The following is a 13637-nucleotide window of genomic DNA, read 5'->3' on the forward strand; positions in this document are numbered from 1 at the left end:
CTGAATGGGTTCTTTGGCACCTTTCAGACTCAACTCTTAAGGCCTACCAAAAGATTGTGGTCAGATAAGAGTTCTTGGAAGTTATAGGAACCTTACACCACTTACTGGCTTGTTCTCCATGGTTTGTTCAGGTTCTTTTCTTTCTTTTTTTGGTTTTTTGAGACAGGGTTTCTCTGTAGCTTTGGTGCCTGTCCTGGATCTCGCTCTGTAGACCAGGCTGGCCTTGAACTCACAGAGATCTGCCTGCCTCTGCCTGGACCAGGTTATTTTCTTATACAACCCAGGACCATTTGTCCAGGGTGACACCATCCATAGTGGGCTGGGCCCTCCCACAGCAATCATTAACCAGGAAAATTTCCCCATAGACTTGCTTACATGCATTCTGATAGAGAGCAATCTCTCAATTAAGATTCTCTCTTCCCAGATGACTCTGGGTTTGTGTTAAGAAAAAAACTAACCAGCACAGCCACCCATCTCCCCATCTCCATTTCTCATCTCTGGACATAAGGCTTATCTTAATGGGGAGGGCAGAAGGACATAAAGATGATCATTTGCAAGAGCCCCCACGTATGAAGAGTGGGGTCCAGGGATCCATCACTGTTGAGGATGAGAGGGGTCCATGAGCGTGTTCAGGGAAATACATCTGCCCATCAGGGTCTAGTCAGGAGTAGGTCACGGGAGACAGAATGATTGAAAGGGGGAAGGGCCTGGAAGCTCCCTAAACTGCCAACCCTGGACTTTTTCCTTAGGCAAGCAAGAACTCCTGGACTCAACTGCAAATAAGGGGACCCAGCAGAAACCCATGATCCCCAGCCTCACCATGCACAGGGCCCTGGCTTCCAAGCCTCAGCACTTTCAGGTGAGAAACTAGAAAGCCTGTGTAGACCTGCCTGATGCTAGTGTCCTTTTCCCACACCAACCCCGCCCTTCTCCAAGGTCATGGGAGAAAGCAGAGCTTCCGATCCAGCTTCACATCCTCAGGTCCCCAGGGCCCCTGTTCCTTGAGGGACCACTCTGGAGAAATCCTACCTGGGGCTGGGCCTAGACTGCTCCAGTGAGGCTAGGAGGAGCTTGCTGAGCTCTGAAGGCTCAGACAGGTGCTGGGAGTGCAGAGCAGAAGGCCCAGGCCCCACCTTTCCAGAGCCCTTGGTTGTTGGCAAAGCAAGGCACAAGCAAGATCAAAGAAACTATGAGCGAGGCTGAGAACCATGTGGGAAGGGACTATGGGGTGATTCGTGGCTTCCGGGAGAATTCAGGAAGCCCATTTCATGCCCCACCACCTTCCCTGGGATGCCCACCACTTGGCCTAGCGTTTCTACTGTGTTTTTGCCCATTCCCTGACCCAACATATCCTCAGGAGGTGGATTCCAGCCTTGAGTGCCCCTTTTCCTGCATCCGGTCTATAGCCAAGTCTTGTCACTCACTTCTCCATCATGTCTTCCACTCCCTGCCCTGAGCCCCAACTGTCCCTTCCTTGGACCAAATGGAGAGACATACTTCTCCTGAACCCCTGGTCAACGTATCTATCCATTCTTTAGTCAGTGGTATTTTCCAAGATGCCTAGCAGTCATGTCATGCATCGTCTAAAAATCCCTAGAGTCAGCAGACATCTGGAATCCCAGCTACTTGGGATGGGGTTGGGAGCTGAGGTTGTAGAATGAGTTTGAGGCCAATCTGGGCTACAGAGGGAGATGCTATTTTTAAAAATTAGTCACAGTGTTTTGGGTCCTTAGGTGGCTGACAAAGCCTTTGATAAACCAAGTCTATATGTTGGGTTTTTTGTCTTTTGTTTTTTTTTGGGGGGGAGCAAGGTTCAAGACAGGGTTTCTCTGTGTAATCTCCTTGGCTGACCTTGAACTCTCTCTGTAGACCAAGCTGGCCTTGAAATCACAGAGATCTGCTGGTGGCTGCCTCCAAATGCTGGAATTAAAGGCATGCACCACCACTGCCTGGCTCCCAAGCCTGCTTCTTCTTCTTCTTCTTTTTTATTAATTAATTTTTTTCACTTATTTTACAAACCAGCCACACAGTCATCCCCTGTCCTCCCCACCCTCCCTTCCCCACTCCCTATCTCCTTCTCTGTCTCTGAAGGGGCAGGTCTTGCATGGGCATCAGCTAGGTCAGCTAGGTTCTGCCTCAAACTAATGTGCCAAGTCTTCTTCTTTTTTTTTTTTTTTTTTTTTTTGGCTTTTCAAGACAGGGTTTCTCTGTGTAGTCTTGGTGGCTGTCCTGGAACTCACTCTGTAGACCAGGCTGGCCTCAAACTCACAGAGATCCGCCTAGCTCTACTGGGATTAAAGGCATGCACCACCACGCCTGCCCAAATCTGCTTCTTAACATTGAGCTCCTCCCAGCTAGTGTGTCCCCCTGCAGGTTCGGCTGAAGGTGTTTGAAGCCCGACAGCTCCTGGGCAACAACATCAAGCCAGTAGTGAAGATAAACATTGCAGGCCATCAACATCTCACTCGGATCAAGACGGGAAACAATCCTTTCTTCAATGAGGTAGGCTGAACAGGCCAGGGAGGGCAGGTGGGCCAGCCAGGAGCTGGGCATTATTTCCCGGAAGCAGCAGACTGTCTGCAAGGCACAAGCATTTATTGAGCACCCAACTGAACACCAAGTATTATGCTCAGCGTTGGACAAATAGGAGGGGTCATTCAGAGATCTCTGCACTTGAGGAGCTCGTGACCTGAGGGCAGCACAGCGTGCGAACCCACAAACGATTGCAGTGGGGTGGGCAGGCATCTGGGAAGCACTGTTAGTGGGGCTGTGAAAAACAACCCCCATCCGTACACCTCTCATCACTGCTAAGGCCCGATAGCATTGGGTCGGGTACACAGAGGCTGCTGGTGCTTGGTAAACTAGTTGGTATCCAGATGAGTAAAGATGGAAGCTGCAAGGGACCAGGCACTGGGACAGTGGAGAGGACTCAGAAAGGAGGCGAAAACCATGAAGAAAGAATCTGCCGGAGGATGGAGAAAGATGATAGTCCAAAGACTTGGAAGCGAGAAGCAGTTTTGATCCCACCTCCTGTAGGTGAAGGGTGTGGTTGGGACTGTACATGTAGATTAGAGTCCCACCACACACAGCCCTGGAGAACCATGGAAGACTTGAGCAGGGGAGCAACAGGGGAAAGGTGGTTCTAGCTAACAGAGAAAGGGTAGAGCAGACTTGGCAGAGTGATCTAGAAGGAGCTCAAGACTCAAGTAGCCACCCTGGAGCAGCTACTGGGTTTTGAACTGCTACGTTCTCTAGAGAACCCCTTTACTTGGGAAGAACACCCCCAGGAGCCCAGGAGTCCTCTGGTTCTGGAGGGGTGTGAGGATGCTCATAAGCAGAAAGTCACTGAAATGGGCACACAGTGAAGGTGAGGGTAGGGGCGGGCAGTGGAAGATGCACATTATTCTGGAGCATCACGTTTACTAGGCCTTTGGATAAAGTAGGGGAAGAAACTGTCTACCTCAGCCCCCAATTCTCTCTGCTCCAGACATTCTTCCAGAATTTTCATGAGGTCCCTGCAAAGTTCTTTGAAGAGAACATCTTAATCCAGGTAAGGAACCAAACTGGTGTCCAGCTAAATGGGATCATTTTCTTGTCCTACCTCAGCAACAGAAGACATGTTGGCCTCAGGGCCCATTCTCAGAGATGGAGTCACCTGTTTCCTCTGTTTCCAAAGCAAAATCTCCAATACTTTCATTCCCCTTGGTGGTCCAAATACCTCATTCATTCATTCATTCATTCCCCTTGGTGGTGCAAATACCTCATTCATTCATTCATTCCCCTTGGTGGCCCAAATACCTCATTCATTCATTCATTCATTCAACCTGTGTTAGAGATTACCACCTGGCAGGCCCTGAGCTAAGTGCTTAGGTGAACTTGGCAGCGAGATTCTCTTGTCACCAAAGTGACATCCTCCATTTTCCAACATAAGGGAGCCAGTGACAATGGTGAACGGATATTTATCAAGGGCCTTCTAGGTGCCCAGCCCAGGGCTGAAAGGAACTAGGTACCTATTCCCCTAGGGCATTTTTGTGTTCTTGGGCACAAAACACAATGGAAACAAGCAGAACAATATGTACTTGAGAGAGTCGATTGCAACAGCTTGCTTTGTGTTGACCGGGAACAAGTGAATTGATCTCTCTGATCAATATCTTCATCAATGACATAGAACTAAAAATATGAACCTCACAAGATTCCTCTGAGAACTCCATACGAAAAATGACATGCAAGCACTGGCCATTAGGAAATACTCAGTGTGGTGGGTGTGGTGGCCTACACCTGGAACCCCAGAGCATGAGAGGAGGGGGCAGAAGTATCAAAAGTCCAGAGTCGTCATTGGCTACACAGTGAATTTGGGGCTAGCCTGGGCTACATGAGACCCCCAGATGTATCCTTGCTATTGCTCCCACAGAGGGTAGGGGTAATTGGCTAACTGGCATTGTGAATGAGAAGATCTTTCTGGAAACTTCTTGTAGGTGGTGGACTCTGCAGCATGGAGATCCAAAGCAGAGATTGGAAGATTCCAAGTAAGCTCTGGATGAAGGAGGAGGCCTGGAAAAGTCTTATGGAAACACACGCCGGGCTCCAGGACCCAGGCTAGGGAAAAGCACTTGGCATTTCACACAGATCCACACTTGGGTCTACCTACGGACTAGGTGGGGGGGGGGGCATGCTCAGACAAGTTACTCTCAGCCTCTGCTTCCTCAGCCGTAGGATGCTAACAACTACAACAACTGCAATAGTAACGTATGCAATAATCTGCAGGAGCACTGTGAGGGTTAAAGTGTGCCATGTTTAGATAAGGATTGTGCCCCACGCCGAGTTCCCCCAGTTCCACGGTTCTGCGGACACTGGCCAAATCTCTGCTTCCATTTATGCATCTGAAAAGGTCACCTTTTCGGTGTTAAAGAACTCTAGAAAGAGACTGCTGCCTTTAAGGACGGGTCAGGGAAAGATGTTCTTGTGAAGAACTGGCCAAGAACTCACTCTGTAGTTCAGGCTGGCCTCAAACTCATGGCAATTCTCCTGCCTCAGTTTCCCAGGTGCTGCAATGACAGACATGAGCCGCCATGTCCAACTTAGTAATCTTATTTAATTTAATGTTTTTATTTTGAAAGAGGAAGGGCTTTATTTATATATTATTTTGTGTGTATGTGTTTGTGCACACATGTGTGAGGGTGTGCTTCCATATGTGTTTGTAGAGGTCAATATCATGCCTCGCTTTTTTTTAAGGATTGAACTTGGGTCCTTGCGTTTGTTTAGTAAGTATTTAACCAACTGAGCCATCTCCCAAAACCCAGATTTTTTATTTGTATGTTGGTTATTATTTGTGTGTGTGTGTGTGTGTGTGTGTGTGTGTGTGTGCATGTGCTACAGTGTACAAGTCACATGGTGCATATGTAGAATAGAGAAGACAACTTTTAGAAGTTGGTTCTTTCTACTGCGGATCTGGGGATTGAACTCGGGATTTCAGGCTTACACAGCAAGTGCTTTTACATGCTGAGCCATAGCGCCAGTCCAATAGCTAAATGTTGTATCCATGACCAAAAAGAAGAAATTTCTGTTCTGATGAAGTCTAGGGCTGGGAATGTAGTTCAGAATAAAGGACTTACTTGGCATGCACAGTGCCCTGGTTCAATCACCCACACTAGGAATAGAAGAGGAGGAAAGCCATTTTAGTCAAGTCCAAATGTGTCCATTTTTTATGAGTTGTACAATGTGTGTGTGTGTGTGTGTGTGTGTGTGTGTGTGTGTGTGTGTGTTTTGCTGGGAATTGAACCCAGGGCCTTGTGTAAGTTGGGAAAGTGCCCTAGCCCAGCTTTTATGCTTCTTTTTGTTGTTGTTGTTGTTATCTAAGAAGTTTTTGCCTACCTAATACAGGAGGGAGAGTGAGTTTGAAAGCAGGCCTATTGGTAGAATCCTGTTACTGATCAGTGGAACCTGGACCCTGGCCCTATTCACATGGCCTCCTATCCTGTATCACATCCCTCAGGCCCCAGTCTGATACCATCTCCTAGGAGGAAGGAAAGCTATCTATAGTCTCTTTGCCGGCTATCATGTCATCATCCTTATCCCCTAGCATGGAGATGCCCTTCCCTACCCAGGGGCAGGGATGAGTTGAGTGTGTATTCTAGATGTTTCCAGCATCCTCACTTAGTGTTAAGTCTTCAGGGCATCTTTCCATCTCAGCTGCCTCCTCTGTAGAGAGGACAATGGTCCTGCCAGTTTTTCCTGAAGACAGGGTTCAGATTAAGCCCACACTCAAGCCCTGGTCCAGTATGCCACTGGGTTAGTTGAAATTGCACATCTTGGTGTTGGCTTGCACTACACAACTCTCCCTCACTAAAACAAATGCCTGTGATAATCAACATAGAATGAGAAAGGGTTTACTTTGGTGCACACTTACGGATGTTAGTCCTGTTGCTTTGGGCCTGTGGTAGCACATTATAAAAAAAAAGAATATGGCTGAGTAAATAGAAATATAAAAGGGAGAGAATGGGTTGCCCAAATCTCCTTCAAAAGAGTGCTTACCAATGACCTAAAATCCTTCCACTATGCCCCAAGTCCTAAAGGCTCCACCCCCTCCACATAGGAACAGGTTGGAGACCAAGCCTTCAAGGCATGGTCCTTTGGGGGACACTTAAGATGCAAGCTTACTGAGCATGGTAGTGAATGCCTTTATCTCGGCAGAGGCAGGCTGATCTCTTGTGAGTTCAAAGCCAACCTGGTCTACATAGTGAATTACAGGACAGACAGAGCTGCATAGTGAAAACCTGTCTGAAAATATAAACAACAACCAAAAATGCTGTAACTAATCTTTGATTTACTCTTATCTTTTCAGACAGACATTGGGTTTATCTACCATTCCCCAGGTAGGTGACAGTTATTTCAAGTATTTGTGCCTTCTGAGAAAAAGTAGACCAGGAGTCAAAATCCCCCAGAATCCCCAGCAAATGGAGAGAAGATATCACAGAATATGAGTTACTTTCCATGCCTGAAAATATTTACTCTACTTTATGGTATATTTTATCATAACTTATCCTAATACCATCTTTCTCTGAAAAGTTTACAACATTTTTGGAGGTTCAAATGCTCAATTGTTATTGAAACTCTAACCTATATTTCTAATGTGTGAAGTGAGAACCAGAAGACTACAGCTTTGTTTTTCAAACTTGTGTTGTTTTCTTGAGGCTGGCTCTTACTAGGATAGCCTAGAACTCATGAACTGGCCTCTGCCTCCTGGGATCACAGGCAGATGCCCCATACCATGCTTTTTTAAAGCATACTTATTTTAATATATATAAATTAAATGTGTTCCTTGACAGTTACACACACACACACACACACACACACACACACACACACACACACACAATGCTTGCTGATTATTCTCTTACCTAACCCTCTTGTCCCTCTCACATATCTAGGTAGTTTTATGATCCACTGAATTTACACAGAGCCATCTGTGTGGCCCTGGGTTTAGAGCTATCCATTGGAACCTGGTGGGCTCAGTGGTAGGTGCACAGCTAAAGACAGTGATTCCCCATCTCTTGAAGTCTATCAACAGCCAATAGTTCAGCAGCAAGGGATAGGAACCCATGAGCCCCTCCTCCATCTGTGACTGATGGTTAATAAGGCCAGTCTTGCACAGGCTTCACGCTAGTAACCACAGCTGCTGTGAGTTCATGATCATAATGGTGGTATTGTGCCTAGTGGGTGGCGGTTCTCAGCCCGTCTGCCTGTCTTCAGCCTCTTCCTGCCTCTCTTCTACAATGTCTCTTGACCTTTAGAAGGAACATTAGAAGGATAGAATGTCTTGTTTAAGGCTGAGCCCTCAATGTCACCAACTCTCAGTGTCTTGGCCAGCTCTGGGTCTCTGCATTCACTGGCATTTTTGTTTTGTTTTTTTTTTGAGACAAGATCTTATATACCCCAGGCTGGCCTCACACTTGCTATCATTTCTCTGTATTGAGAACGTTCAATATTCTATCACTGAAATGGACAATTATTGTCATTCATCATTACTTTGCTGCAGAGAACCTATTTCTTCTTATCCAACTTCATCCTGTACCCACTCACCATCCTCTCTCTATTCTCCTCCATCCTACCCATCCCAGCTCTTGTAACCACTGCTCTACATGATATTGAGACAATAGTGGGGGAATTTTACCATGAGCCTGTAGTTAGAGTTTTCCTGCCTGGCCCAGTCAGGACAAATCTCTCTCACCCACCAGTCCCACAGTCTCTCAGACCCAACCAAGAAAGCACACAGAAACTTACATTGTTTACAAACTGTATGGCCGTGGCAGGCTTCTTGCTATCTGCTTCTTCTATCTTAAATTAACCCATTTCTGTTAGTCTATACTTTGCCACATGGCTTGTGGCTTACCAGTGTCTTTACATGTTGCTTTTCATGGCGGCGGCTGGCGGTGTCTCTCTCCAGCCTTCTACTTCCCAGAATTCTCTTTTCTGCTGTCCCGCCTATACTTCCTGCCTGGCTACTGGCCAATCAGCATTTTATTTATACAGAGTGATATCCACAGCATGAGCCAGCCGTAACATAGACACCAGGCTGAGATTGGATGGAGGGGTAAAGAGCTGCTTGCTTCCATATGCCTGGCACCAGGCCTGGTCAATCACAACATCAGGAGGCCAGGGAGGATCCCTGTGTCCCAGAGACTCTAGCTGTCAGGCTTGTGAGTGTGCCATCATTGCTTAGTGGCAGAGGGGACTTTTGCCCTTCTCTGCCATTAGATGAGAGCCAGAGTATAGGAGACATTACCTGCCCCATTTTCCCTACAAACAACGGCTGCTTTCAGGAGAGAGAGCTGGAGACTAGAAGGTCTCTCCCTTTGGCTCTGCCTTCCCAGGTCACACACTCCTAAGGAAATGGTTGGGCCTCTGCCAGCGAAATAAGACCATCAGTGGCATGAGAGGCTATCTGAAAGTCACCATCTGTGCCCTTGGCATGGGAGACCAGGCGCTGGTGAGGCTGCCCCGCCCCAATACCCAGGAATATTTCTTACCTGGCTGCTTCCTTCCCTGGGTACCTCTGAGCCTTCCAAGTGGCCATTAGTCTACACCACCTTTGTTCATCAAGTGGGTCATCAAGGGGTTGTCCACTCTCCCTGCATCTAATGGGAAGTTGGGAAAAATCAAAAGTGGGTGAACTTGACTGTGCCTTGCCTCTGACCCTGACCCTGTCCAATTCTCTGGTTGTCTCCAGGTAGATCAAAAGCTGCCCTACGAGGCTGGGGACACCCAGGTCCAGATCTTGAAGTCGAAAGCCATCCCAATCAGCCTGGCTTACTTACAGTTCTTCATCTACTGTGCAGAGGACCTCCATTTCAGTTAGAGTCTGTGGGCAGGGAGGAGGAAACTATAGGGTTCCCTGTACATGGGCATCGCGGATCTATACCAGATTTTCTCTCTCTCTCTTTTAAACCAGCCTAAGCTAGTTTGGAATGGGAGATTAAGTGACACTGAAAATCACAACTGTTTCTTTTTTGAGACAGGGTTTCTCTGTGTAACCCTGGCTGTCCTGGAACTCCATTTGTAGACCAGGCTGGCCTCAAACTCAAAGATCCACCTGCCTCTGCATCCCGAGTGCTGGGATTAAAGGCATGCACCACCATCCCTGAGTAAAATTGTTTCTTAAAATTCTGATAGATATCTTTTCAAAGCTCCAAGCCACTGGCCTGGTTTTGGTGTCCAGATGCAGGGTTCAGGCTTCTCTAAGATATCCTGTATGAACACATACCACACAAACACACACATGCACATACATACATACATACATACATACATACATACATACATGCACACACACACACAGAGGGGGAAAGGGAGAGAGAGAGGGGGGGGGGGGAGGAGAGAAAGAGAAGCATGCATGTACACTGGGACCATTGTGTATATTGGAAGACAGGTCTGCTCAGAGGGAAACCAAGCTTAATTGGGAGGGAGGGTAAAAGGTTGTTCAGTTCCCCCATTTCCTCTTCCCAACCCCTTACAAAAAGCCTCTGTCTCAGAAGTCCTTATAACCTCCTGTTCTAGAGAAGCACCAGTCAGCTGCAACTGTCTTGGAGGTGGAACTAATTGGGGACAAGGTAGGCACAGAAAAGGTCTAACACCTAGAGAAAGTGGCACCTAGGGAAAGCAGTGCATATGAAGGGAGAGGGCTAGAGAGCAGGACCCCAGTCTGAGTCCAGCCTGGTCTACATATAGTGGGTTCCAGGCTAGCCAGGGCTACACAGTGATACCCTATCTCAAAAGTCCAATAAAAATAAAAAAAGGTATGCTAGTCAGACAAAGTAGTACATGCCTGGAACCCCAGCACTTGGGAGGGAGAGACGGGGGTCAGGAGTTAGAGGCCAGCCTTGACTACACAAGTTTCAGTTTTAAAAGGGAGGAGAGGGTTGCTACTGCCACCAGCCATATTTTGGGCCATATTTCTATTGGAATTGCTCTCACCAAACTTTTGCATATGCCTCATTAACAACGTCTCGGAATGTTCTCAGCTCAGGACACATGCACAGGCCCAGAATGACAGCCCAATATGGAACCAAATCCTCACCTTCCAGATTCAGGTATGGCTGCCCCATCACACCCTCCCTCCCCCCCCTTCCTTGAATTCAAAAGGGAAATTCTGGGTTAGTGCTGGTGTGGACAGAGGCTAGGGCCACTAAGCTCAGGAAAAGAGGCTCTGCCTGCTAGGAAACATGAGGAAGCCCAGATTCGCCACTCAATCCAGTAGAGAACAGTAAGGGAGATGTACAACCGAATTCTAGAAATTACCCACATTAAAGAAGAAAACAGAAATGGGCTGGATATCTCAATGGTCAGGAGCACTTATGGCAGGGACTTAGTCCAGCCTCAACCGGACGTGCCAGGCTTAGCTATCCCCCCATGGGAGCACTTCCCCTGTTGGAGGAGGGGATGAGTGGTGGGGGAGGAGGGAAGGTGGTAGGGAGTGGAAGGAGGGATGAGAGGAGGATCTGTGATTGGTATGTAAAGTGAATAATTTTTTTTTAAAGAGCACTTATTGCTCTTGCAGAGGACCTGGGTTCAGTTCCCAGCACCCACACGGTACCTGTATATGTGTGTGGGCATGCATGTGCCAGGGTGCATGTGTGGAGGTCAAACACCTTAAGGAAGTTAGTTCTTTACTTACATGGAAGGTTCCAAGAGGTTGAACTCAGGTCATTGGACTTACACGGCGATTCCTTTCACCCACTGAGCCATCCCACCAGACCTGGTCCTGAAGTTTAAACAAACGGGTCTATGTTAATATCAAGAATACAAAATGGGCTAGAAAGATGGCTCTGTGGTTAAGAACCCTTGTCGGTATTGGAGAGGACCCAGGTTCAGTTCCCGATACCTATGTGGAGGCTCACAACAATCTGTAACTTCAATTCCAGGCAATCCAATGCCCTCTTCTGACCTCCATGGACACCAGACATACATGTTCCCGTATACTTACGAAGACATAGGCAAACACTCATATACACAAAGTAAATTTTAAAAACAAAATGAATACAAAGTGATGTATCATCTCAGGGTCCTGCCAGCAGTCCTTATAAGTGAGAAGCCTGAGCCAGGCAGTGGTGGTGCACACCTGTAATCCCAGCACCCGGGAGGCAGAGGCAGGCAGATCTCTGTGAGTTCAAGACCAGCCTGGTGGTCTACAAAGCAAGTTCCAGGACAGCCAGTGCTGTCACACAGAGAAACCCTGTCTCTGGAAAATAAAATAAAAAGTGGGAATCCCAGAAATCAAAAGTGCCCAAGCACGGTGATAAATTTGGCTTGTCGGTGCTTGAATGGGAACTGAGGCAGATCTTCCCAACAGCTTCCCCCTGAGGACCACACCATGCCATTCTATCTTCACTGTGCCTCCTGCCTTCCCTTGCAGCTGCCCTGCCTGTCTAGCTACATCAAGTTCAGAGTCTTGGACTGGTGAGCAAATGGACTAGAGGTAGACCCACGCTCTGGGAAGCGGAGACCGCGCTGGGCCAGGGGCTCAGCCTGCAGTGTGTCTTTTAGCTCCAAACATGATTGCCGGGATGAGATTGGCTCTGCCAGCTTGTGCCTCAACCAGATCTCGTCCACTGGAGAGGAGATCCAAGGCAAGCAAAGCCTGGGACCCCTCCTGTGACACCCCTCCCTCCTGAGCCCCCTGAATGCTCTCACACACTCTCCTTCCAGGAATGTACTCTGGCTTCCTGCCCTGCTTTGGCCCCAGCTTCCTGACTCTCCGTGGGGGTAAAAAGGCCCCTTTTAGGACCCCAGAAGAGGGCACTGTAAGTTTTTCCTGTCAATCTGGGGAGATAATAGAGATAAAGTTGACCATGTGTGAAGCAATAGAGGCTTGGAAATATCCAGGGAAGACTGTCTGGCCTCTGTCCATCTCCTTCTAGGAAAGGATGGACATGGGTTCAGAAATAGTCATAATATATACACGGGTCCTAATATAATATATAATCAATATACAAGGATCCTAACTAAGTCCTGGTACCAGAAAAGGACCAATGGGGTGCTCTGCTCACTGAGGTAGGGCATTGAAGAGGAAACCTTGGTAAGGTATCCCACAGGTAGGAAAGGCACACTGGGTAAAAATAAATAAATAAATAAATAAATAAATAAATAAAATAATAATAAAGTGCAAGGTTGCTCAAGATGCTGATTAATGCTGGAAACTCAACTCAGATTAGCTTAATCAAGAATGGGAGCACTCAGAAGGCTAATGCAAGAAGATTATGAGTTTGAAGCTAGCTGGTTACATAGCAGTTCCTTATCTTAGAAAGAAAGAAAGGCCAGGTGGTGGTGGTGCACGCCTTTCATCCCAGCACTCGGGAGGCAGAGGCAGGTGGATCTCTGTGAGTTCGAGGCCAGCCTGGGCTACAGAGTGAGTTCCAGGACAGGCACAAAACTACACAGAGAAACCCTGTCTCGAAAAAACAAAAAAACAAAAAACAAAAAAGAAAGAGAGGGAGAGGGAGGGAGGGAAGAGAGAAGAAAGAAAGAAAAGAAAAGAAGGAAAGAAAGAAAAGAAAAGAAAAGAAAAGAAAAGAAAAGAAAAGAAAAGAAAAGAAAAGAAAAGAAAAGAAGGAAAGAAAAGAAAAGAAAAGAAAAGAAAAAAGATGGGTACTGGCGAGTTGGCGCAACCAGTAAAGATGCTTACTATGCTGGAACCCACAGGAGAGAACCGACTTCCAAAAGCTGTGCTCTGACCTCCACTTTGATGCCATGGCACACCCCACCCCTCAACACATAGGCAAAAATAAAAATAAATAAGAGGGAAAAGGTGTGGGGGCTTAAGGATGCAGGCAGGGAGTTTGTGAGAGGCGGAGCTTCACTGTCACAAGCTCCGCCCCTCCTTCCGGCTCTATGGGTGGCTCCTCAGCCTTGGTCTCCCACCATAGGCGGTTCTTGCTGGGAATCTGCCCACAAGGCCAGGGAAGCACCCTGGTTGGTCTCCTTTGGGCTTCTGTGTTCTTCTTGGACCAATCGCTCTTGACAAGGAGGCAGAGGCATAGCTTGATTGGCCAGGTTGGGAACACTCACTCTGGTGATGGCCATCCCCTCTCAGCCCTTGACATCTGTGTAGTTCAAAATCCTTCAGGTCAGCTTGGCAGGCAAAA

The 13637-nt window shown here is 47.5% G+C and overlaps 1 protein-coding gene across 1 annotated transcript in view; it reads left to right on the plus strand.

Annotated features, from left to right (window-relative positions):
- Fer1l5 (fer-1 like family member 5) overlaps nt 1-13637 on the plus strand; it is a 51824-nt gene that overhangs the window by 5436 nt on the left and 32751 nt on the right. Inside the window, exons 6-17 of the mRNA XM_036167149.1 lie at nt 750-859; nt 2374-2502; nt 3488-3550; nt 4476-4526; nt 6842-6872; nt 8871-8986; nt 9227-9350; nt 10054-10106; nt 10518-10586; nt 11909-11952; nt 12040-12122; nt 12202-12296. Coding sequence (XP_036023042.1) covers nt 750-859; nt 2374-2502; nt 3488-3550; nt 4476-4526; nt 6842-6872; nt 8871-8986; nt 9227-9350; nt 10054-10106; nt 10518-10586; nt 11909-11952; nt 12040-12122; nt 12202-12296 — 968 coding nt within the window. The remainder of the gene's footprint in view (nt 1-749; nt 860-2373; nt 2503-3487; nt 3551-4475; nt 4527-6841; nt 6873-8870; nt 8987-9226; nt 9351-10053; nt 10107-10517; nt 10587-11908; nt 11953-12039; nt 12123-12201; nt 12297-13637) is intronic.

Source organism: Onychomys torridus, chromosome 18, assembly GCF_903995425.1.
Source record: "Onychomys torridus chromosome 18, mOncTor1.1, whole genome shotgun sequence".
In the NCBI taxonomy this organism is placed as follows: Eukaryota; Metazoa; Chordata; class Mammalia; order Rodentia; family Cricetidae; genus Onychomys; species Onychomys torridus.